The sequence below is a fragment of the Lepisma saccharinum genome, chromosome 14, assembly GCF_977018435.1.
Source record: "Lepisma saccharinum chromosome 14, izLepSacc3.1, whole genome shotgun sequence".
NCBI lineage: Eukaryota > Metazoa > Arthropoda > Insecta > Zygentoma > Lepismatidae > Lepisma > Lepisma saccharinum.
The window spans coordinates 35,231,724-35,258,791 of record NC_139242.1 but is presented as its reverse complement, the minus strand read 5'-3'; the positions used below and the strand labels follow the sequence as shown (position 1 = coordinate 35,258,791).

At 40.0% G+C, this 27,068-nt stretch overlaps 1 protein-coding gene across 2 annotated transcripts in view; it reads left to right on the top strand.

Moving 5' to 3' along the window:
* Positions 1-27,068, top strand: part of LOC145998786 (uncharacterized) — a 169,994-nt gene that overhangs the window by 108,641 nt on the left and 34,285 nt on the right. For both annotated transcript variants that reach the window (XM_083135378.1, XM_083135377.1), the window contains exon 2: positions 17,958-18,106. In XM_083135378.1, coding sequence (XP_082991504.1) covers positions 17,995-18,106 — 112 coding nt within the window. In that variant the 5' untranslated portion in view covers positions 17,958-17,994. The remainder of the gene's footprint in view (positions 1-17,957; positions 18,107-27,068) is intronic.

Sequence of the window (27,068 nt, the reverse complement as noted above, 5' to 3'; positions counted from 1 at the left end):
TAACACATACAAAACTACTCTAGTTATGTGTATATGCTTATACTACATAGATAATTTAATAAGCCTACCGAAATATAAAGATAACACTCAGGAAGAACTACCCATTCAAAAGAGCCAACTTTCTTGAAAACACTGGTTTTGTCTAGCTACGAATTTCATAGTGTAAATTGTATTTTATATTTAGAAATTAGTGTCTATTTTACAGTAGGGAGATAAATGAAAACCATGGGACAGGAAAAATACTGCAAACTCTGTATTTTCATCGAATTTGAAACACTTTTGTGAACAAAGCCCAACCAAAAAAGCCGCGAAAAAAAACCTCCTGGTTTTTTTAACCATTTACAACTCTATTCGTCTACCAATGGAAAACTGGGACAACACGGCTTTGAATGACATCAGTTCCAAGTAAATAGAGAGGAAACTTCAATATTTTAATAAAATTGGAATATGGCAGGCAGGCACATTGTTGACATCGAAATGTAAAAAAAATTACCTATCAATGCCATAGTTCATAGTGTCAGTAATTCTATGCCGATAAGTCATTGTTACAAAAAGGGGCATTTTACGTTCTGAAAGAAAAAATGGTACAGACTAGAAAAAACGACTGTCCCGGCTTATACGGGACGTCTGACTAGCTCCTTTTTTGTTATTCAATAAATATTCAATTTTTTGTTGTTCATTTCCGTGCCAGTACAGTTAATATTATTATGAATAGACCTATAAATTATATTAACGTATTCATTTAAACATTTAGTACATTTTTATTTCTGAGACACATGATTCGGACTTCTCCCCGAAATAAATTTGTAGATACTTGCCTGTTGTTACACACAGAACCCAAAACGTGTCAATTGACACACACATATATTTTGATTCCAATAACACATTAACGTGTATAAACTGCAAATTATGCACATTTTGGTGTGTCAAAATAGCTACATACAGAAATGCATAAAAGGACACTTTTATCGGCGGGAGTTCCGCGTGATGCACTAAAAATGCATCACATTTCACTTTTAATGCATTAATTGACGCAGATAAATGTGTAATTTTGTTGTCTTTGAAATGACCTTGTCTGATCTTCCCACTTGATGCAGTTTTAGTGCATCGCACGGAACTTCAGCCGATAAGAGTCAAACTATATATGTTTGTCAATTGACAAGTTTTGGTTTCTGTGTATACGCGCCGCAAGATTTCTGCGCAGCTTCCACTGGAACCACCAATAGGATTTCTCAGAAGTCCTGTGAATTTGTTTACATGGACTTCGTTTTCACAGAGGACAGAGAATAGAACAGACTAAAAGTTTAACATACGTCCAGACCAAAAGAAACAAATCGCGGCGTGTCCTTTATTTACGGAAGGTAGGCAGTATCCGGTTTTGAATCCCGTTACTTCAGTGTTCAACAACAACGTGACAACATGCTGGTTGCAAGGTTAAATGCAGCGAGAAAATTACGGTAAATCCCGTCTTGCACAGCGGAATACGTACTTTATGTGGACACGGGCATCTTGCTGAAACTACCCGTATTCTGGAAGAGTGCTACGGGTTCGATTCCTAGAGTGTCCGTATATCTTCTTATTCACACTAAATGTGTGTGTTTGGCAATGGGCAGTTCAATGCTAAAATTTTCCGGTGGCGGCGCCAGCGTAGTTGTATTCGAAGGGAAGTCGTTGTTCATTTGATTGCCCTAAGTTTTGCACTGGATAGCGATGTTATATTATTGAAACAGTGTTTACACCGAAGTTAACGGTATCTGGTCTAAGCCGATAATAAAAATGTTTCGTAAATCTTTTAGATAATGTAGCAAATCATAATGTCCCCAAAAATGACACTTTCTATAAAGGTACGAAACACTGGCGTTTTTGTCGGTGAGAGCTGGAGTTGTAAAGGTAAAAAGGGGCGAGATACACAAGATATTTCGTATAGCCTATTTAGATCATTCCACTCACGAAAATGATAATCGGGCGTCATTTTAAGGTGTGGGTTTGCATTTAACACTGCCCCCCCCCCCCGAGTTCTTTACTGCTTTCATTCGTTACCCCTATCAGCTCCCTTTGCGTACGCCAGTGTTACGAAATAATATATTAAAGCATAACGGGAGGGAAGTTCGAACGGACCGTAAGCACTAGAAAAAAGCTACGATTTAAGATGGGATCCGTAACATTATGTGCCCCCACCGGGTATCGAACCTGGGATATTTTTAAACCCGTGATGGTATTCCAAATTCTGAGTAAGTTACGTGTATTTACAATTCCCTCCAGAGCATCGTCGTGTGGTTTGATTTCGCTATTGTCTATAGATCTCTGCAATAGAAAATAGGCTTACGGTACCACGATATTGCAGATATTCAGACAAAGGCGAGAGAAAACCACACGTAGATTCACTTGAATGCTCTAGAAGGAATTCTAAACACGTGTAATTTTTCAGAATTTGGGATAGCATGGCGGTTTCTCGAAATGAGATGAATTTTCGAAATCGACTTTGCTGGTATCAAAGAGAGAGAGGCCAGTCAGTATTTATCCTACGTTACTTGACGTTTTGTTGAAATGTGTAACAGAGTTTGTGGAGGGTCGTCGCCCCTTGCATCCAAGGGCGCCCGTAGAAGGGGGCGAAATTATAGTTTGAAAAGAAGGATGAGGTGTGTCATGAAAGACAGAAAATGAAGTGATCTCTGTTGATATATATATGGGATGTGCATCATAAAAAAATACAAAGAGGCAAAGAATTTTTGATCAACAAACTGATAGATGTTTCTGGAAAGGGAGACAAAGTTGTATCCAGTTTCGATTTACTAGTGACAACAATGCCAAGGTAATTTTAATTTTAATTTGAATTGTTGTCTTAAGGCCACATACGCACAGAAAGGCTAATCGGGACTGAACCTACAGTTTAAAGGGCGATCCGAATCACTGTGCAATCGGCCATGTGATATGGAGGTCGGGACCCTTTGATTACAAATACAACGACGTTACCACTACGTCATCGGGGAGGCCCTAGGTATTTTCAATTCAATTTCATGATTTGTACAAATGTAATTTATTTATTTATTTATTGAAATTTTCAGTGCAACAAAAGCCATTTTAAACCGGAAAGAAACCACAGTAAAACAGTACACTAGTGTTAAAATGAACACACGAAACAAGATAAAATAAAATAAAATAAACAAAATATAAACATAAACAAGTCAAGACCAAGGTAAACAGATGAGTTTCAAAAAAGCATTACTTATATACAATTTTTTCTATGATATGAAAAACTCAATATGCTGATCAAGGCAGAAATTTATTTTATTATAAAACATAAACTAAACGTAACGTTTCAACCTTCTAGCAATGTCTTCTTCAGACTCTGCACCAAGTACAAATGTAACAAGGTACAAAACAGGACGATATATATATACACACAAACATTACTCCCCTCCAGACGATTAGAAAGTTGTTTTGGAACATTCTAGCAGGTGGGCATGAAGTGGAAGCGAGTAGGCTGTTACCATAACATTGTGAACATTCTGCCGTTAAAATTTCACACACTGCCTGCCAATATATCGGTGTGTTTCACCTACGTCACAAACTGTGCCTTCGAGCAGCCATGATTGAGGCCAGTTCTTATAAGCGTACGGAATTCAAGTGGGCGGGCGGGAGATACTAACACATATATTCGTGATTTAAAACAAACGTACAGTTCGTGCAGTTGTAACGAACGCTACGTGGTGGATATTTACTTGCAAACGACAAATAAAATTGGCCACAAACATGGCGGCTGTGCGCGTCGTGACGTCACATGAAACCCACCTAGAAAAACGATAAGCAACTTTTTTTGTTTCGCAACTACGTCATGTGCATAGACCCCTTTACAAGTTACATCCTCTTTTTAAGTCTCAGGTAAGGATTTTCAATAAGGGGATTTCTCCCCGTACATATTGAAAAGGTGCAAAATGCATCCAATGAGATTTCCGAATGCGTAGTAGGTATATTTGCACTCCCGAACATATAAACTTTATTTCCATGTACCGTTTATAAAATTGTACATAGAGGAGATATTCATAAATACAGTTAATTACATGCAATTCTAGACGCGCGTGTGGATTATTCTAAACAGAAGTAGAACAATGTTTCACAAAAAAATCAATACGAAAATTGTAAAAATAATTAAATACGCTGTTCTTAAAGTACTTAATCTTATATTAATATTGGCCAGGATTGTTAGCCCTTTGTTAATCTGTTTGAAAAGTTTCTAGGTAACTTTTAGTTAGCAGGGTTATTTGGCTAAATAAGTTTGAGAAGAACAAAAAGCGCTTCCTGTTAGTACACTTTTATTCTGTTATTGTTTGCTAAATATGTTATAAGAACTGTAGCAAATGAAAAGTTAAATAATTTTTTTGTACAAATAATAATGCAGAATAATCTCATAATTTAATCGAAATTGAAATAATAAAAACATGACATCCGTGGGCATCTCTGTATGTCTTGTCATATTTGGGATTAGCTAAACTGGCAGGAAAGCGACGCAGATTTTTCTTTTAAATGCAAAGACTTCACTCCGTCTCCTGCCAAGATTCTAAAAAGAAATTGAACGAATCTGGAAATGGCTTCTTTCCAGCTTCAATGGTTGGCAACACTGTTGACGAGAAGACCGCAGACTCTGCACAGATAAATGATGGGCTCGCGTGCCCAGGAGTGATTTAAAGTTGTCTGGTGAGGACCTACTCCCCCTTTCCCCTCCCCGAATCCTCCAAATGTCAGCGGGTACCGAAGGAACAAGGCACGCCGCTTCCTTGTTTCTTGTTACCTGAAGTGAGGTCCGGGGACGTGATGGCCCTTGATGCAAACAGTGCAAGGCTTGGCTTGGCTCTGGCTGTAATGAGCGGAAAAACGGGTACTTGCACTGCATGCTAATTGCGACATTTTTTTACCGCATAAATACTGCTGAGGTAGGCAGAACGCTGAACCCTTTCCTAAAAAAGATAACTCAGTCCCGTACCTTACAAGATATGTGGATGCTAGGGCGTCTGACTGTCATGTGGGAGACCCGGGTTCGATTCCCGGGGTAATTTCAGGTGGCAGTTGTTTCTAGCAATGTACCTTCATGTAACGTCTCTGAGGCTTACCCAGCCTTTAGTGAATGCCTACCTCGGAGCAGCTCGCGGAATGGTTTGAGGCGGTCGGAGCGTGGTGCTGATCGCATCGCCTCCACACCACCCCATATGAAATCATGTCATATTGTAATATTCCGGGTAACTTTACCCTTTGCCTTTCTAAGTGTTGGATATTCATTCATTCATTCCTTTATTTTGAACCTAACAGCTTTTATGCCGTTTTTTGTCCATTACAATATACATATAAAATGTAGATAATTGATTTACATTAAAATTATCAGTTTCCCTCCTATTTTACAGATATTAATTTTTTAAAAAAACTAAGTGTTGGGTTAATCAAAAGTTGACCATCACCAGAATGTTAACCATTCATCATCATTATCAATAATTTTTATTACAGCTTGGCTGTTTACGCCCAGCATACATTTTGAGTTCACAGAATAAACATTTTTTACATACATTTCTACACAAAGTTCAAATACAATGTTAAATAACTTGTACAATTTCATATTAACTTGTCTCAAGAAGAAGCAAGTATTATATAAGCAATTCGAATGCTGGCAACTTCATTATTTTAGTTTAATATATCCAAGTTACTCCATCCACTTGATCTATCGAGTTATAAGTGTGACGTCACCGGTGAGAGATTATAACTCAATTTGAACACGGATTCCGAAAGACTGTCTGTGACACAATATTTAATGCAATAATAAATATGGAAACTTTAAATATCATTAACGTGAAGCGATAAACTGGAGTATAATGCTCAATTGCGTTACAGTTAACATTGCTTTGCTTTCAGATGTACCCCGTTATAGTTACTTTGCTTTTTAAAAATAACGTGTTATCGTTACTTTGTAATACAATAAAAATATTTAACTGTTTACGCAAGTCTAGCATCTATTCTCTGTACTGCATGTTTTCCCAATGTAACTTTACATGAATATGTTTAAAACAACAGAACGATGCACAACTGGCAAAATTAATCCTCTGAATTTATCAAGGTAATCCAAATGAAGTATCGAAAAGTAATGAAGTGAAGTTATAATATTCTTCTAATTTCTGCAAATGCGTTACTAACGCAAGTATCGAAAAGGTGTTTGAGCAGCAAGGATGACACTTGTAATGAGGATGCCCTTCTTATTCTTGTCTCGAAGTCGTAGCACGGAAAATTTAAGGAAAAAAAAACAGTTTTTAGAAGTGCTTAGGCCGCACACCTTTTAGACCCAAAATTGGACAGATTAATTGGGTGCGGCTTATACACGAGACAAGTGAAAGTCATACTAAATTTTAATTTAAAACAACTTATTCTTAATATCACACATATCTTGTCAAAAGTGCTGGTGTAACGACACCTACTTTTCATTTTCTTGAGAATCGCACACCTTGCAACTTGGATTTCAAGGTACCACTCGCTTGTACTCGACCCATATTTCAGTGCCCCATGACCAGTAAACTCAAGGAGTGAAGGGACAGCAATGCTAGCCACCACTTCAGCCTACTTTGTGCGAATTCCGTAGCAGAGTGGTCATCGTAACGCTCCACGAAACAAGAGGTTCCAGGTTCGAATCCTGGTTATTGTGCTTGTCCCATCGTCCGTTTCATCATATCATCATCGCGGCAAAATAACTGAAAAGGACCCCCTTGTTCCATTCATTCACTATGCTTTGTCTGGGTCAGTGAGAGTTAAGGAATTTGAACCGTTGGCATAAACTCTCAACGCTTCTGATTCTTGTATTGTCTTTCAGCGAAATTGCAAGGAGAAGGATGCTGCCTATACACGAGTACTTACGTAAATACGGTGTTGAACTTTAAGAAGTTAGTTTTTGTACATTCAACAACGCACATTACCTGTCAATAAATAAAGATCCGACTTCCATGACATCACTGGTTACTTAACGTTATTGTATTCTTGTGTTTGACCATGCGAAGAAAGGCATGATCAAGAATATCAATATGGGAGAGACATTTCAAATTTCCGAGAATCGTCGCTAGATGGGAGTTCCAAATGTCGTGTTCGGTAAAATAGAGTGTTCTCAAAGTAACAGAACAATATCTTTCAAACCGTTCGTCATTATCACCTTATATTACGCTCGCAAACAACGTCCGTATCCTATCCAGTTTCTGTTACTCCTGTCCTGCAATTTCCGTTAATTCTTCCAAGTACTTGTTCATCTCCTCAGTTTATTAATTCACTTAATTATATGCACTCCGAAGTCCACACCTCGTTTCAAAGTGTTAAAGGCCATTACAAAGTTAACCTAACTTTAGTGATTTAACGGCTCAGTTTATGTGTATGCAACTGTAATTTATAACCATTATCTATCTATGTACATGACAAAATATTAAAATTAAAATTTAAGAAAACTGTTGCATAAAAACTAATAAATGTAATCTCCCCCTTAGTATGACACCCGATATCAATTTTTGTCTATCAACAACTTTTAAAACAAAAAGGTAAAAAGGTAAAGTGTTCCCCTGTGCATAGCACCACGCCATGAAGGCGTATAGGGGGTGTGGGGGTAACGCTTTAAAACAAAGCTTAAAAAATTATAATTACGAAATATTTTATAGTGTATCCCACCCCCTTCCTCTAGAACAGGGTTGTTAAAGGTCCAGGAATTTTAATTAAATGCAATTCCGGTCCAGGAGAGAAAATCAGCAAGCGTAAATGGGTTCTGGACCGTAAAGAACCTTTTTATCTGTAAGGTATTTCAATTCGGTAACCTTTTTTCCCGATCAATTTAAATACGGTCCAAGAACGTTTTTCTGTATGAATTTAAATACGGTCCAGGAACTTTTTTCCGAACCTATTTAAATTCGGTCCAGGAACCTTTATTCCAGGATCAATTTAAATACGGTCCAGGAACATTTTTTCCCGAATCAGTTTAAATAGGGTCCAAGTTCCGTATTGAAATGAAACAATACGCAACTTGGATCGAATACGGACCTGACGATAAACCAGCGGCGGCTCGTGACTTTTCACAGATGCGTGCTACAGGTAGATGTTGTTTCTTGCACTTACAATTATCCCCCCCCCCCACCCACAAAAACACATACACATTTACACACTCACTTGGAGTTGCTAGCGTACGCAGGTTTTTTTTTCCCCCGGGGGGTCTGGAATTGTAAAGGTCTGTATCACATAGCTGGTTTCTACGTACGGTCGGAATAAACTATAAAATATTTTGCAATCACCGATTTAAGCCTTCATTTTAAGTTATTCAAAGACAAAAATGGTAATCGGAGATTATTTTAAGGGGTGTTTGCATTTAACACGGTTCTTTGTTTCCGAGTTCTTTGCTGCTTTCGTCCGAAACTCAAAATTTGGAGATGGGATGTAGCCACCCATCAATTTCCTAGCCCCAACCTCTCGTACGCCACTGTTTGGAACAACTGTCCTTTACCATGACTGCTCCATATGCCACGTGCATGACCATGAACAGCGCGAAAAGAATTTGTGTGTTTCTGTAAAGCTATCCGCAAACTTTCTTCTTATACTGAGATGACAACACTTACCGTGCTGTGGATCTGTGTAGCACGCTAGCAGACGAATTTCGCGAGCTGATTGGCTCCGACCCTACCTCCCCCGTAGAACCGAGGGGCATTCGGCCAGATTCGGCGCGCCGCGAGGTGGCGAAAGCGTGCTATGAATCCAATAGCACGGTATTCGTTGTAGGTTAAGAGCGTGCGGAAAATACATAGCGCGCTGCAAATTTTTGAGCCTCTTAACGTGAGAATTTTCATTTCACTGCAGTGTTTTATTAAACTTCTTCAATCTATGAAATGTGCCCCTTTCTTTCTTTTCATTTTAGTAAATTGAGTAGCGTGCTATAGCACGGTAGCACGTATTAAGCAGCCGCCACTGCGATAAACAATTATCCACTTGTGAGCATGAAAGACTTATCCAGGTGCTGGCTGTCTCGAGAATCTAAGGTACAAGGTGGAAATGGGCGAAACGCAAACGCTGCAGTCACGTTACCACTCTCCATGTAGCCCCATTCTCTCGCGCGTGTTCCTTCACTTGGTTGTAGCAGCACTGCCCGTCCCTGTTGTGATATCTGCTGGGAACACAGCAGCCTCACGTTACCTCATCAACGGTTCCTATTGGCTGCGGTTCCTGGATCGGATGCCAGAGCAACACGTGACGGGTTTGAACTCAATATAGTCCATTGCGTTATGCAGACAAGGGAGTTTTTTTACCTGCCCCACGAGAGAACAACAGCATTTTGAATTATTCCCTGTGGTACGTTTTCTACAACCGCAGTGTGACATTCTAATGTAGAACGTACTCGCGGGCATTTTTAGAAGGCAACTTTTGATCTGTCAACCCTGGTCCAGGAATTGTAAATAAATTCAATCCCGGTCTGGGAGAGAAAATCAGCAAACGTAAATGAGTTCCAGACAGTGTATAACTTTTTCAAATTTAAAGCATTTCAATTCGATCCGGGAACCTTTTTCCGGATCAGTTTAAATACGGTCCAGGAACCTTTTATCCGGATGAATTTAAATTCGGTCCAGGAACCTTTTTTTCCCGCATCAATTTTAAATACGGTCCAGGAACCCTTTTCAATGCATTGGATCGAATTTAAATTGTGCGAGAGAAAAGGTTCCGGTCCTGCAGTGGAAACCAATAGAACCCATTAGAATTTATGGATTCCTGTACCTTTAAAACAACCCTGCTTTAGAATGTAGCTAAGGAACTCAACTTTAGATTGAATTGATGGAGTTTAATTTACTTCGCTATCTGCCAATTTACACTAATTGCTAGGATGACAATGAATAGTGATAAGAGATGATGGATGAAGGAACAATAACAGAGGGACGACACAACACAACACGATACCCACAGAGGCTTTTCCTGGCTGCAGGGCAAGACGACAGAGCCTCGCTAGTCTGCAAAATGCAGTCCAGGGTGTACTACGTGGAAGTGAGGTTCACATTTGGCTGTCTGTCTTCATAAACGGTCATCCCTTCCACCCCTGTGAATGGTAGTGACTGTAGCATGCGCTCACGAAAAGAACTGTTAGATCCCATTTTTATAAATTAACACAGAGACTTAAATTTTAACGGTAAAATATTGTAAATTCTACGTTAGCACCGTTGTTCACAAGATGCCAATGTTCAAGAGCGTTGTGGAAGACGCTACAGCAGCAAGTACACAAAAGAGATGTGGATTCTGTTTCTTGCTGACGCGAATTCAGCTATTCCCTCTGCTCTGGCATTCCAAAAGGCAAAACTGTTACGTTTGTCGTAGTTGCAGAAAAGTTTCAAGGAGTGTTTTCAAGTTTTACTTGAACTTGCGTCGGACTCCCGTCTCGGAGCGTGCATAGGAAAGTACTACTTAGGGAGCAGTTACCTTCTTCTGTGTGTCAACTGTTTGTTTTCCCACAGTTCGTTACGCATTGATGCATCGCAGTCACCGGTTCCAGCGAGATATTCTCTTTCAAAGCACGTTCCCAGAGTTGCCATCCTAGCTGTTCTTACGCCAGATCTAGAGTTTGAGTTTTCTGTTTGAGTTCACGGAGAGGCTAATCGGGATTTGACCCACAGTTTAAAGTGGGTTCCGATACAGTACGAAACTCCACAGAAGTATTATGATCCGGATGAAGCACTAAAACCTCTCAAAATAGGCAGGCAAAAGAAGCACCGAAAAATACAAAATTAGCTCTGAAAGTGATGCACGTCGACAGTTATTTTTGGTATAGGCACCTATGAATAAAATAGGCAGAAACGTGCGGTATAGAATTGATGTATTACTCTCAGAGATGGCCTGAAACGGTTTTTAAAAGTAAAAAACCTCTATTTTCTGTTCAAATGTAGAGCAAATCCCCAACTATGAATCATGTGAGAAAAAATCTGAGAGTTCACACAATGTTTCTCAAAGGTTGGCGACACTGCGAGACGAGACCGAGACTACCACTCTCATCTCGTCTCGTTACCGTTCGTAATACTGGACACGTTTTTGTAAAGGTCGCGTAAAAAAGAAAGACTAAAATCTTTCTTTTCTTGCATAAATCCGACGTTTCCAAGCTTGTTTGCGCACCCTAGCTAATGGAACGCTGTTGCACGAAAGTGGTGCCATCTGTTGGACTTTTTTTCAGTCTCAATAAAATCAATCCCGGCTCGTGGCTAATCTGGTAGCTTTTCCGATTGTTATGACCAGCTAGTTCCCCACCCGGAACAATTCGAAATCCCGCATTCAGTTGGTCGGATTCATCGAACGCCAGGGGAGGCGATGTGCAACGAGGTGGCAGCAGGTGTATCGAGCGCCATGTGTTGTATGCACTGGTGCATCGCCCCTCGCGGCCACGCTGACAATGGTATCTAGCGAGATCGAGAAGGTCGTGACGTAGCTACTGGGTGGCAGCGGCAGGAAGCAACAGGTGACGTCCTAATCATTGAAAACGATTTGACCGCCTTGTCAGCGCTATATCCATCCACCGTTGGAACGAAGTTAAACAAACCCACGTGGCCTAATACCATGGAACTGGATTTTCATACACCTTGATTATCAAGTTTTCTTTCGAGTCAGTCTCTATCCCATACCTTTCTTTTAATTTTAATTTTTAATAACAGTAGTAGCTATCCCCCTACAACGTTTTCAAAATCGCTCGTCCATCTTTCTAGCTTGGCTGCTCTGTGCAATGCTTTGTGGGAACAAAAGCCACAAGTATTGTGAGGCGAAAACCAGTACCACAAGTCCAACTGGAAAATCCAGCAAAGAAATCTAGTCTATGATTCAGGCATTAAGCGCCTATCACACGGATCTGGATTTCTAGTACGAATGCCCTAGTTGGCGCTGAACTAACTTTCTAGGTAGCAATCATGATCGCCTGGCTCACTGCTTGACTGGTTTGGAGGAATAGGACATGTTCTAATTGCTACTTGCTTTCCTCGACTGGATTCTGTGGAACAGCCAATCAGAGCAAAGTTTCGCAATGTGAAGATAATCTGTGAGTGTGCAAAGCAGCGTTTTTGTCTATGGTTTCCGAGTGTTACTCCAGCAATGTATAACGTATACAGCATGAAAGGCGCGTTGAGTTACACCATCTATGCTGAATGCACGGTGTTGACATTTGAAACAACTAAAATATTCTTCCATACGTGTACAGTAAACGTTGTAAAGTATGTATTTAAGCTGCGCCATTGTTTTGTACCTAATAACGTTTTATACGAAACGTTATTCCTCTCGGTTGAATAGTTATCGGCTTTTAAAAATGTGAAGTGATACATTGTTTACTTCTCACGCAGCCGCCCTCGTATGGGAACAAAAGTCTATCGACAAGTACGCTGATAAGTATCGTGTGAAGCGAAAACTAGCAAATTGGTAGCCAGTCCAGCGCCAACTAGGGCATATTTATTGGTTTCCAGTTGCGTGTGATGCGGGCTTAATTTCTGGTGTTCTTAATGGCGCCAATTTACATGGGCGTGTGAGGCTCGAGTCTTCCAAATAATGCCAGTTATTAGCCTACATTTTATTTTAGAAAAATAAAAATCCCCGCGCTTGAGAAAAAAACGTTTCATCCCTATATATTTAAATAATTCACAACTTAATTACTGACTGAGTGTAATCAAAAATACTTCACAATAAATTTGTTACACCTCCAATATGGTATCTTTCACTGTCCTCTACTATTTACACTGTCCATGGTGACATCGTTATTAGCAAAGTAAGGGAAAATAAGGGCTTATCACCAGGACGAGGATTGAGAGGCAGCAAAACATCTAAAAAAAACTCGTTTGAACTGTTCATACGAAGTGAATTCTCCAGCCTATCGACGTGGGTCTCCTTGCATGAATTGGCAACATTGACGGGGCATGTGGTGGCAACACTTTCTTTAAGTTTGTCCGGAGCTGCAATGCTGCCAATTGCATAACCAATAGGATTTCTCAAAAGCCACATTGAGTTTTTTAACGTCGACTTCGTTCTTACATCGAACAGACAGTATAGTTTTGACTTTTTCGGTTTACAAGTTTCTCTTTTATGCTTATTCCGTTGCTATTATGGCCACGAGTAATCCGTTACTCCTGTGTTCCACTCCCAGTGCCCGTTTCTCGAATGCCCTACCACCCGCACAAGAGAAAAAACAGTTGCAAATCATGTCTTTTCCCGCTTCACCACGGCATGCAACTTGCAACTTCACCATGGCTGCAGCAACACAAGCATTCCATCTGTTCCTATCCTGGGTAAGATCAATCCGATTTTCTCCATCCTTACAGATTTCTTTTAGATCCATCTCAACGTTATCCCTCCATCTTCGTCTTGGCCTTCCTACAAGTGTCTTACCATCAGGTTTCCCAACAAGAATCCTGTAAACTCGTCTTTCCTCTCCCATTCGTGCGGCATGGCCTGCCCACGTAAGTCTTCTTGATTTATTAATTCTAATAATATCTGGACATGAATACATTTTATGCAGTTCTAAATTAAGCAACCTTCTCCACTCACCTGTCTCCTCATCTCTTTTAGGTCCAAATATTTTCCTAAGGATTTTATTTTCAAATACTCTTAATGTATGTTCCTTTTTCAATGTAAGGTGCAATTTATCATCATCTCTCCATTCTCCAATAAATAAGCGGTCGAACTAATCTCTGTCCGGTGTTAGAACGAAGTTAATGTAAACACACACACACACACGTGTCTTTTGAGGAATTCTATTGGTTATTGCAGTGACAGCTGTGCAAGACCCTTCCGCGTAGAAAAATAGCAATAAAGCCATACCACTCAATGTAGTCATATGAAGAAGAGAATGACAGCGACGAACTCGCGAACTAAAGTTGATGCCACCAGTGGCGGTATCTATGAGTATTACCGTGCAAATTGTCCATTTCATTAATTTTCTCGTACATCCTAAAATGTGTTTTTCTGCTACTTTTGGCTAATTTTCTTCCTTTTTCCATTCTTTTATTGTTATGCCATCTATTGTTGTAGTTAACGCCATCAATTACACATCCGCTAAAATTCTTTGAGCTGTCTTTCTAATGGTATCTGTATAAATTTATATAATATATATATTTATATAATATACATAATTAAAATTTTGTGAATGTTTTTGTGGACACGCTGTAGTTCATACCTAGAAAGCAGTTATGTGAATCCACTTTTAGAATTTCAGCCCCTTCCCGAAAAAAAAATATGCGTCAAGGCTACGACTAAACAACACAGCTAACTCATTGGAAATTACTTTTTCTCAAGTCACGTGGTTTTGTTTGCTCAAAAACCCAATTGATTCCTAAACAAACTGCACAGCGATTTATCAAAACTCCGCCACGGTCATGCAGCGGAATGTATCCACGCGGTGTCTCCTTGCTTCACGTGATGTCATTGTATGCCGAGCACGCGGGACACGTTGTTGCCACTTCTCCGCAGACGTTCCTGGTGATAGCGGACGGCCGATCGCATTGAGCTGCACGCGTGCCGCAGCCCCAGCGCGGTTCGGGCGCGGTCGGGAATCTCCGGAAGCACTCGGCTTGCCCCTGACGGCAGCGCAAGATTGGGAGAAATGATAGATCTTGCATTTTGTGGACGAGGGTTCTGGGGTAGCTATCGATCTCGTGGCACGAACGGCCAAGGGGGAGCAAAATGGGGAGGGATTACATGCACAACGGGAACTGCAATAATCCTTTCATTCAGTTTTACTCGATACCTGTTGGGTTGCGAAAGGTCGTGAAGGCTCAAAGATGGCCAGGTTCTTCTTTCAAGTACAGAACCGGCTTGTCAGCTACTGTTTCCTCGTCGGAACTCGGAATTTGATGTATTTAGAGGAGTAATTCTTATCCCTAGTGCCCCTGTAACATCGCACCCCCTTCTCTTTCTGTGAACATATCCAGACGATGATGCCCCAATTCAGGAACTGTGACCAAAGTTCCCAACTCAGGAACCGCTGCTAATTGAATGGGGAGGGAAGGGAAGGATGTAAGACCCCGTTTTTGAGAGGCTCTTATCGTTACTGCACGTTACCCTGAAATACTGCGTACATATATCCAGAAACATACTGTGCTTTAAGGGAAGTTTCTTCTTTCCTCTAATACATTTTGAGTACAGTACAGATCTTTTGCTTGTAGGTTAGGTTAGCAGGTGCACAGCTGTGCGTAATGTCAACTATTTCAGACTCCTATTCGTCCTCCCCCGAGTCCTCCTCCGTAGCCGAGCGGGTTAAGGCGTTCACTCGTCTTGAGATCGTTCGCTGCGGGACGGCGTAGGTTCGAATCCGGCTCTGGTCGGAATTTATTCGGCCTACGTATAGGGCCGGTGGCAACCCACCATCGTGAGGAAATTGGGGAGCTCCGAGTGAGTGAGCGTAATCCGGTCACGGAGACCTACTATAACGGCTGGGGATACGTCGGGCCGACCCCCCGACTATTCCAATACTGGTTGAAGATCTCCACGCTTAGAGGTGACGAAGGAAAGCGTGGGAGGGAGACCGGCAGTCGGTAGGTAAGCCTAGGCCCTTCATGGGCTGTTGCGCAACGGATTATATTATTATTATTATTCGTCCTCCCCCGAGGCAATTAGTTGGACTGTTGGGAAGACATTTCACTGAAATATCCAACTGGTAAAGAACAGTTCCTGAGATGTCACTGTTTTCATTGGAATTTCCGTAGTTCCTGAGTTGGGAAATCCTGAATCGGGAATAAATCGTGCAGACCACCAGATCGAAAGACAGCAAAGGAAATTTCCCTGTCTATGATGGTTTCTCCACATGATTGATTTTGTTTATTTTTCTTGGCCTTTCTGCCACTTTTGGCTAAACGCGAAGATGAGTATGAGCTATAATAAGTAGACACCGGATTTTTATGTAGACAAAACATGCGAAATCTGAACATTAATAATAAGAAAAATTGTTGAAGTATGTTAAAATATGCTCGCATATTATTCCTCAGCTGTCCTGGCAGTAGAAAATGTAATTGTACTAAATCAGTTTCTCAATATTATTTAATTTAAGAAGTTATCTCGAATTGATGTGAAGCTAAAGAGTAATGGAGCTGTCACAATCAAATACAAATTAGCGGACTTTTCAAGAAATCAAATGTTGAACGTTTGTACCACAATTTTAGCTCCTTACTCGATGAGAAATCAGAAATACCTACCTCCGTGGTGGAGTGGTTATCGGTGCAGGCTACGGCATCATGGGTTCCGAGTTTGAAGTCCGGCCTTGGTTTGGGTGATCCTTTGTGAGTGTTCCGTCGTCAATTTCATGGTATCACCACTCGTCTTATCTTTGCGATTAGTCAAAAGTGTCAGAAAAGCGAAGGAAAATAAAGCAAAGCAACCAATTAATCAAAAACCAGAAAGATGGTCCATACATTTTTGTTAAAATATGCAATGTAAACTAGAAATATGTAATAAACCTCAAAATATGTTATTTAAATTTCACATATATTGTTCCTAACATCGTAACTCGCCGACATTTGCAATGTTTGCTTTCCTATATATTCAAAGGGGAAAAAAATATGTAATTACGTAAAAGTCTGGGCCCTAATGATAAGATGGGCCTCCCCGATGGCGCAGTGGCAGCGTCGTCGCCTTGTAATCAAGGGGTCCCTGGTTCGATACTCGGTGGGGGCACATAGTGGTTAGGATCCCACTTTAAACTGTAGGTCCAGTCCTGATTAGCCTTACTGTGGACTTAAAATACCAAATCAACCAACCTAATGATAAGATGAAGTTAATGAAGGGACACACACACACTCATGAACCCCAGGATTCAGACCTGGAACGCATGGAGTCGTAGCGTAGCGCGCTGTGCTGTTCAATGTTATCTGATTTTAATTTTTTTTATCAATATATTAATGACGTCATAATGATAAAACTGCAACTGCTCAAGAACTTTTTGTGTGTGTGTACGTTATGCATATTAAACTGTATTGTTGTTATTTTTTTTCCACAATCACTGATAAGATATTAGGCCACGAGTCATGTCATCCATGAGCTTCAAGCAAAAAGACTACACTGTAAAAAAAAAACTTCACCGACGGTCCAAGACCGTCAGTTTCTGCTACCACCTAACTACCATAAAAATACCCAAGACTGTTTTTAAAATATTAACGGTAATTAACGCAGTTTTAATGATAAAGTCTAATAATATTTGTGGTGAACAGTGCATGGTGAAATACTCTAAATTTGAAAGTTTTCCTGGCTGTATACTATAAGAGGCCTCCTACTCTCCACACGGGCGTATCCAGCGGGGAGCAAGAGGGGGCCTTGCACCTCTCCTGGAAACGAGTGGTAAAAATACTTGTTTCTGCACATTATGCTTTGCTACGTGGAAAGTAAAATAAATCTTATTCCCTTTTCAAATAAATCAAAAAATTGTTTGTCTTCCCTGAAAAAGGATTGCTTGTCCTACCCCTGTTTGCGTGTGTACTCTCTGCGCGAGTGTGTTTTCGTGTTTAACATACCAAGCGGTTGCCGACGTCATGTTAACTTCTCATTGTAGTCCCAGCACAGAGAAATATTGCACCCACGAAAAAAATCAAAAACGATTACGTCCTATTTTTATAAATTAACAGGTAGACTTGAAAAATAACGGTTGAATATTGCAAATTTTACACTTAACGGTTGAATATTGCAAATTTTACATTTAACGGATGAATATTGCAAATTTTACATTTAACGGTTGAATATTGCAAATTATACACTTAACGGTTGAATATTACAAATTTTACATATAGGTAACGGTTGAATATTACAAATTTTACATATAGGTAACGTTTGAATACTGCAAATTTTACGATGCAGCAGATGCACAACGAAACCATTACAGTAGACATTAGACATTATACGCGTAGGTGTAGTTTATTATCATTTTCTTTTCGTTTATTACTGTTATAATTACACAATAATACTCTTTCTTCCAGGTGCAGGCAGTGAGAGCAAAAGGGTGGATGTGACAACATGCAGAGACCCAAGAAGCTCCGATTGGGAGACTTGAATCCGCACTTGATCTGCCTCCTGTGCGGAGGGTACTACATAGATGCCACCACCATCATCGAATGCTTGCATTCTTGTAAGTAAAGAATTTTGCATGGATATTTCTCTTTCTGTTGTTTCTTGTACCATAGAACAAGATGTAGTAGTTCGCCTTTCCAAAACCCTCCCCCCCCTTTTTTTGGCCTAGGATTATATAAATATTGCACGTGCTTTATAAAAACGCAATTTCGAGTTAATATCAAATGGTCTAAAAAATTAATTGGTTGCCTGACAACCCCCCCCCCCCACCTTCCCCGTCATTACGCAGCCACGGGAAATTTAAAACCAATCTATTCCTAAGTAAAACATCAAACTATAAAATAAATAACGAGACTTGTTACATTTAAGATACGTTTAGGAGAGAGAACAAGTAGAAAGAAATGAAGGCCTGACTTCTTATGTTTACCGTTGTAGGTCTGTGATATAGGTATGATTTGATTTTTAAAATGTAATATTCCCGGATCTCCCGCGCGGGTGTTCTAAGGTCTGAATTCATTCCTGCGTTGTTCCCGCATAAAGCGGCTCTGGGGTTCACCCAGCCTCAAATAAATAGGTACCTGGGGGCAACCATGGGAAGTAAAGGCGGCCGGAGAGTGGTGCTGATCACATCACCTCCAAAATGGACTAGATCGAGAATGTGTGTGGTCCTGTCCCCACATCCTCTAAATGTACCTTCATGACATGGTGCTATATGCACAGGGAACTTTACCTTTGCATGTAATATTCTCTTTCGTATAATGCTATCTATCTTGCACAAAATGGAAACAAGCGTGTTGTTTCAGACATGGTTGACGGAAGATAGTATTTTTATTAACCTAAATTTCCAGAAAAAAATGTTGTTAGCCACTTGCCACATTCACATTAGATGGAAAATCATAACCCTTTATCACTGTAAGGGTTATTATAGCCGAAAAGCACTTTAGTAGCCTTCATGTGTTAACATTATGGGAAAGTTTTCTACACTTTTCAGACAAAAGATCAGATGGCGTGTCTTTATGCTTACCAGCGGCGGCGCCAGGATTATTTATCTAGGGGTGCTGAGGGGGTGCGGAAATAAATTTTGGGGGTACGATGCTGAAAAATACGCATGGAAGCTTTCAAAACTGAAGGGGCGGGGGCAAGGACAGTTTAATTCCCCTTTGGTACATAAGGTTTAGCATAATGCGGAGGCAAAAATAGCAAAAACAGGGAGAAACTGCACCCATAATCGCCGCCACTGATTAACATAAATTACTGACTAAATGAAATTATATGTGCGAAATAGTGTCCCTCTTGCCCTCCCCCTGGATGTCCATGATGATATGTTTTAAGTCTCATTTATACTCCAAGAAAGTGGTCATACAGTGTAAGCATTGAAATACACGTTGCAGTCTTATTGAACTATGTAGTGAAATACAAAATGAAATTATCCTTGCCTTTAAAAACACAATTTTTGAACCTTTTCAATATAACCAATGGAGGTACAAAATACATACAGTACATTACATAATACATAATATGTTCCTTCCTTCTGCTACTTCAGGACAAAAACGCGAAGTGCACAGCAACTTCGTCTTCGTTAAAATCTCTTCTGCCGCACTATACCCAACAACGAACTGTAAAATTTCTTCGTGAACATTGGGCCTCTTCCTAACAGTTTTTGAAAAAGCCTGAAGTGGTACGTTTACTAGACATGTTCCAAAACTGGGGGGGAGTTTACTTTCCCTTGGTAGATAAGGTTTAGCAAAGTGGTAAAAAGTGAGGGGGGCAACTGCCCCCCCCCCTCGTCCCTTCTAATCCCGGCCCTGCAATTTTTGCTCCAGCTAAACCGTTTATCAACAATGCAAAACAGAAAAAGAAAAAAACATAACTCATTAAGCTATAGGCAATTATCGAAAACCACAAACAGACCACTTGAAGAAACAAATGAAGAAAAATATCATAATATCATATAATATCAATGCTGGCGATAGAAAAAAGAAAAGGGCCGCTGATCGTTATAGAGGTTGCCGCCAGTAGAGAAAAATATGTATATCGGTATCTCTTTCAGTGCTTGTCTGTTGCATACAATAATAACGGCCTTACTTCAGTACCTAAAATTCGGCATTCAGTATGAGTACATGACAAATTATGACACTCTAAGGATTAGTGTTTTCAGTGAACGTAGGGGTACTGAAGGGGGTGCGGAAGAAAATTAAGGGGAGCGCAAGCACCCCCTCGCGCCGCCCCTGATGCTTACTAATATCATAAAAGAAATTGAAAAATTCACTATGATCTTTAAGCTGCTCAATTTTTTTCTCTTGGAGCTAAAAAAGATCGTCTAGGACCTGGTAATAAAAATCAAATTTGTACAGTTTTTCAACAGTTTCATCATAGTGAAACTGCTGCTTCTTTCGATTTCGGCCCTGTACAGTGTTGCCTATCTTTGGATCATCTATATCTAATTCGATGCCAATTATTTCTCAACAACCGGGAGTCACAGGTCGCCGCCCCCCGACGCCTCCAAGAGTGGAGGGAGGGAGGCCCTGCCAGGCTGCCAAGTGGCGTCTAAGAAACTTTGAAAATTTCATGGCTCTGCTTTTTTCAAAGCGCTGAAATGTTTGCAATAAATCATCTAACAGCATCTAACAAATCGTAGAATAATGTTTTGAAGACATTTGCTCATTACATTACTTGGAGTAAAAAGTCATTTCAGATAACTAGTGATCCAAGGAATGTAAAGCTACACAACTGGTTTGCAATACACTGAGCCTCATGTGCGACCATTTGGACAGTTTTATTGTCACATTAAGGCATCGAACCTGCTTTCCCACCTTGTGGCACTCAGTGATTTTAAAGTGAGACTACTCATATTATGTTCCTTCAAAACGGTAGGTTGGATTAGTTTAATTTCTAGGATTTTTTATCATTGTACACCGAGAGGTCAATAATGATCCTTGCTTCAGAAGAATATGTGTATACGTACAAACAACTCGATAGTTGTAATTGCTACAATTATTAGCATAAATGAAACGTCAATTTAAATGAACGACATTATTTAAGTAAGCCACAACAAATGCTTCTACCCCTCCCTTTAAAAAAAAAAAACAATAGTAGAAGTTCGACAAGGCGAGTGTAGGGGGCGCCGAAATTTATTTTCGCCCCGGGCGCAGAAATGTCTAGTTAGGGCTCTGGAAGTTAGAATTGTTTATTTCTGCTGCAAAATATGAATTGAAAAAAAAATAATCGGGAACATCGTTTTGGCTTACCTTGTGCGAAATTGTACTGTCTGAAATTACCCTTCCCTTTCCTTTGAAACACAGAAGGGGACATACCCCGCCCGGGAAACTATCCTCTACCAAAGAAGGAAGTCAGAATGCAGACAGGTCTGCTTCAAAAACAAGGCATACCTCTCCATCGTTTTTACGAAATTTCTGGAATCGTAGGCAACAGAACCGGTAGGCCGTGAGGGGCGGCCACTCGCCCAAGGCCCCGCACCAGATATAAACTATTTGTATGCGATTTATTACGAGTTCATAGGACACTGGTACTTCCAATTAAGCAGCTAATCTGATTTTCATGACTTCATGGATTGTTTTGACATAGGCTACTTGAAGATATCCAAAATCATTCAAATCATATTCTAAACAAAGCATTACATAAATATGGCATTAAATAGTTAATGTGCAATTTTAGTTTAATTATACAATGAACTCATGAAGTGAAAATATTATTTCATATGAAGCAATATATTTTCATTTCACTATCAGTCAAAATTCAATGATAGTAAACAAAGATTGATTGATTGATTTGCATTATTTTACTTCGCATCTTGTGCCACTTTCGGCTAATTTGTGAAGACTGGGATGAGTGTTGATATGATGAAATTGATGAATGGGCCCAGCCCGGGATTCGAACCCAGAACCCCTGGCGTCGTAGCGCGTTGTTCTGTACACTCTGCCACGGAGGCCGGCAGTAAACAAAGAGAATTGTGATAGAGAATGTAATTTGATGTAACAAAAAATTGCCGCGTTAATAGGTAAAATATTTTTTTTTATATTGAACACACCGAATTTTGTAATTAAATGTAATAAACATTGCACCATCAAAAATAAAAATTAAACAGTTTAGAAACTTTTAATAGCCTCCCATAGCTCTTGGTTTTAACATTCAACATGTTCTGCTTATTGCTCTTAGATGATAATACAAAATATGTAAATTAATTGTTATAATTTTATATTGTGAATATTGCCTCTACTTTTCGCCACTTTTCCCCCCGCAGTATGCTAAACCTTATCTACAGAGGGAAAAATACTGTCTTTGCCCCCCTTCCCAGTTTTGGCAGCTTGCCCCTTCCCCCCCGGTTTTGGAACCCAATCGCCGCCACTGCGTGCATATGTTGTATATAGAGCCGGTCCTAGTCGACAGTTTTGTTTTTAGAACTGTAATGCTGAATTGACAGTTAGCTTATTCTATTGTTGTTGTTTTTTTAAAATTAATACAAGCATCCAATACAAAGTGGTCATTATACCATTGTGTAAATTAATACTTGCAATCGTTATTGTCGTGACAACGTTGACAATACCTTCTCATCTCGACTGGAACGTGGGAGTGTGAACATTATCTTTTACAATGCTAACTGTTACAATGGAGAACGCCAAGATGATAATTAGTAAGGAGCAAATTGTAATCCGAAAATTACGTTCCCTTTTTGTTTCGCGTCTGCTTCTTGTCTCGACGTTATGACGTCACCATAACTAGGCTATCGTCAAACACGAATCAACCTAGCAACAGCTTTCGTGTGATACCGGGGAGGATTTATTTGCAGAGGTCAACCGTGCATTCTTCATTTCCGTTTCATTGTTGTTTGTGTATGCGCGCGCGCCTAAAAATATAGTTCCTGAACAATACCACGAAATGCGGGATTTGGCTGATTTCCTTCATTCGAGCATCGAGGAAAAAAGAATCCAAATAGATAACCAAGAAATAGTTTCTGGTAACCCAAATATGTGTTTAACCCTTAACTGGTAACGTGGGGTGCCTACACACCCAAGTCATTTTTTGCTGGTGGATAGTTCAGCGCTTGGTCACTATAGGGCACTGTGCTCCCGTATACCTCCCAGTCGGTACCTAGCCTTCACACGTGTAGGATCGGCGCTTTGCACAGGGTGAGTAATCTTCCGCTGGAAATATCACAATCCTTGGCTGGGGTGGGCTACACCCCACGTTCCTGTTAGCGTAATTTTTTTGTGATAGGGCTCTGCATCTTGTTTAGTGCATTATGGAGAGTGAGAGGCACCGAATGAGACAAGCTGACCCTGGGTTTGAAGAGTGGGCCCGCGGCATACTTGATGAGGCTGAAAGCGATCTTAGTGGAGATGATGACTCTGAGGTGGACCAAAATTTTGTCAGTGACTATTCGAGCAAATCCGTGCTCCAAAACTGTATGTAAGATTTGTTGAAGTTCAGGACTTGCAGAAATCATTATGTTTGCTGTGTTTTCAAAGTGCTTGGTTTTGTTAATTGCTGTGTTTATTTGAAATTCAGAAAATGCACTGAAACATTTAATTTGAGTATACTATGGCGATAGCCAGAATTTCAGGATAATATGACGTTATGTACTTGGTTAAGAAATATATGTATTTATTTTGTGCCAATTATTTTTCCTCTGCGATCTTTTCCACTTACGTATCTCCCATGGAGACGAACAAACATAAAAACAAAGTTTACATAGGTTTTACATCATAGTGATCGGGAGGAGGGGGAAGCAAAAGTGGAGTGTGAAACACCCTACCTTACCAATCACGCTACAAAAAAAAGAACACGTTATCAGTTAGTGGTTAAATAGGCAACAAATAAATGAGTGTTCGACTGTTGTTTAGAGTTAGCAAAAATTTTGGTCAAAATTACCATATTTAATAAAGGTTACCAATTTTCGTTCTTTATTGATTACTAAAAGCTTCCCAAACGTGTTTTGTTAAAATAAACATGGCCGTTACCGCCAAGAATGCAGTCCACACGAATCCTTGAGAAATTCGCTGAAGATTTTTAGGGATCAGTGATGTTCCAAGCAGGGAATTTCCCCCACAAACTGAAAATTCTGGAGCTCAAAATTACAGAGAAAGGGAAAATGCAAGAAACGGGGATATTAGACGTAATGCACTATGCCAATGCTTATTTGGGCCTGCCCGATGACGCAGTGGTAACACATGGCACAGTGGTTCGGATCTCACTTTGAACTGTAGGTCCAGTCCCGATTAGCCTTCCTGTGCATAAAGTGGACTTAAAACAACAAATTAATCAAACCAATACTTATTTCTGACTCACACTTGCGTCTGTTTTGCCGCTTCTACTGGAGTATCACCCCTGAAATATCGTATTTCAGTGAAATGTTCCGAATATTTTCACTGAAATGATATGATTGATTCAAATATGTGCTAATTTAGTACTTTTACACACAAAATGTTCCTGAATTTGAAATATGTGTTTATTTTTTAACTTCAGCAAGCAACGTAACATACTGAGCGTTGCAAGTGTTATATAGGTGTACATTCTGACTTGGGCGCCGCGGAAATATCTTGAAACATTAAGAGCGCCGTGAAACGAAAGAGTTTGGGAACCCCTGTCGTACTTTTTTTTAAATTCCAACTCGGCTGATCTTAATTGAGCTAGAAAGTATAAGAACTTATAAGTTAGAAGTTTAATTAATAATGAAGACTAAAGATGAAGCAAATTTTGTAAATGTTTAACAAAGAAAATGAATTAGCACAGAGTGGTTTACGTCCATCAAATATTATTTACAAACACTAAATTGGTACTAAATTTGCCTTTACACACGTCCTAAAATCGTACTTGCTCCCTCCTAGATCGAAAGTTCACGTTGACCATTTATTTTCTAAGCTCCCGCGTATCCATATGGTTGGCGCTCTCGCCTTTGGTGCGAACGGTCTCGGACTCGATTCTCAGCGAGAGCCCACAAGTGTTCAGTGTTGGCACAGCATCGTGAGAACAAAACAGCTGCGATGGGACTCGATGCGTTGACCATGCACCCTATGGAAAAGTCGCTAGGCAGTGCCTGGACCCCAGAAGGCTGTTTTTGCTATCTAGCGTCTCTTTTCTGCCACTTTTGGCTAATCGTGACGATGCGAGTGGATGATAATGTGGTGATTAAATTGATCGAACGACACTCGCAGAGAACACCCATTCCCCCAGTCCGGGATACGAACAGGGGACCACGTCACCACTGACGTCGGAACACGCTGTACTAACCACTCCACCACAGAGTTTAAGTTTGAATTTATATGCGGAAACTGGAAATTTTAAGGCTGAAAATGGAATTTTGTGGGATATGCGACAGGAAATTTTCCCTCTGGGACAGGAACATCAATGCCTACCACGACGCCACATCGGAAAATATTCTGTGTTCGAGCTGTTTTCTTCTCAGGCGTCTTGCAACACCAAAACCTCGCGGACCATTTTGTGCTTGGGGAAACTGGAAGGCAGAACGCTTGCAAGCGGCAAAGCCTGTCTGACAAGACGAGCGAGCAATACAGTGTGTGAACATCGAGGGCAGAGAAAGCTGGCCTGCACTAATATGCGTCTTTCGCGAGCAGAGGAAACGCTGCCGGTTTTCCAGCAATGCTTTTCTCCAGGGGATCGTTGCAAGAAAACAAGTTGTCAAGTAATCTCGGCTGCTTCTGGTTAGAAAATGAAGAACGAGAGAGCAGAATGGAGCGGAAGAAATATATATTTTACGCAAGAACACAAATACCCACAAATTTTTACAGGTAGAAGAATACTAAAATGATTGAAGTTTTGAACATAGTCTTGTATTCATGTTTTTATCAACCTACGTTGTAGGTTGCAATTATACGTGAAACTTGAAAGCAGTTTTTACAAAGGGTTCTAAAACAAAATTCTATGGCCCTACAGGGTCAGCCAAGCGACTTTAGAACCAAATGCCTTTAGTATTCATTCGCTCATGGTCGTCTAGAATTACCAAAGAATTTGGTGAAAATTAGTAAATGCTAGTAGATTCGTGTTTATAGTTACCAAAAAACATAACCAAACCTTATTGTAGATTAGACACACACAGGAGATGTACTACGTAGAACCAAACTTGTTTTTGTTAATTCTAACATCAGTTTTTCTATGTACGGTTGTGCTCTATATTTTAAATATTTGAGTATTTTATTTGTCGATTGGGGTATGGATCTGTATCAGGATACTTGGTCTAGATTCAGAAAAAAAAAAATGCCAGCATTTATTCACTGTTGCTTGTCTATTTGCAATAGTAAAAATTACGAAACTGTTGCGGATGTAGACAGAGAATGCAATTCATAGACATTCTAGGAGCAATTCTAATAAGTAATATAACTTGCAGAATTTAGAATATCAACTCAACTCAACAAAGTTTTATTGGACTTACAGCTTTACATTTGGCTGTTATGCCCAGCATACATTTAGAATATCAGTGAGACCAGACATTTTCGGAAAGAAAAAAAGGTCGTCACTGAGACGGACTCAAACCACGGCATTGGCTGCTGTTGTTTCTGCCAACGTGACGTCACTTAACTCATGACACGCCCTACGTTCTTTCCTTGTTCTTTGCATGATCTTATTTTGAAAATATGAGCTGTCGCTACATTCTCTACCAATACCCAATTAGGTAGAAGATAACTTATACAATTACACCAGGACCATGACGTAAATTGTTCGAAGCCTTCAAAATGACCTAATTGACCAAGGCCAGAGGGGAACCGACCACATTAACGAAATGTTTAGAGCCTGATAAGAAGGGTAAGAGACTTAACAATACTAATTAACACAAATCATTAAGAAACCTGTTTCCTTGATAAGACGTGCCAGTAGCGTACGCAGGATTTCATCAAGGGGGGTGTTATTTCGAAAACTTTCTACAAATTCACATTACCATTGTTTTATTATACTTTAATTAATTAATTAATATTTCTTATAATTAATTAATTAGTTTAATTACTACTAATGCAGCTGCTATTTATGAAAGAAATAGAACAAAATTA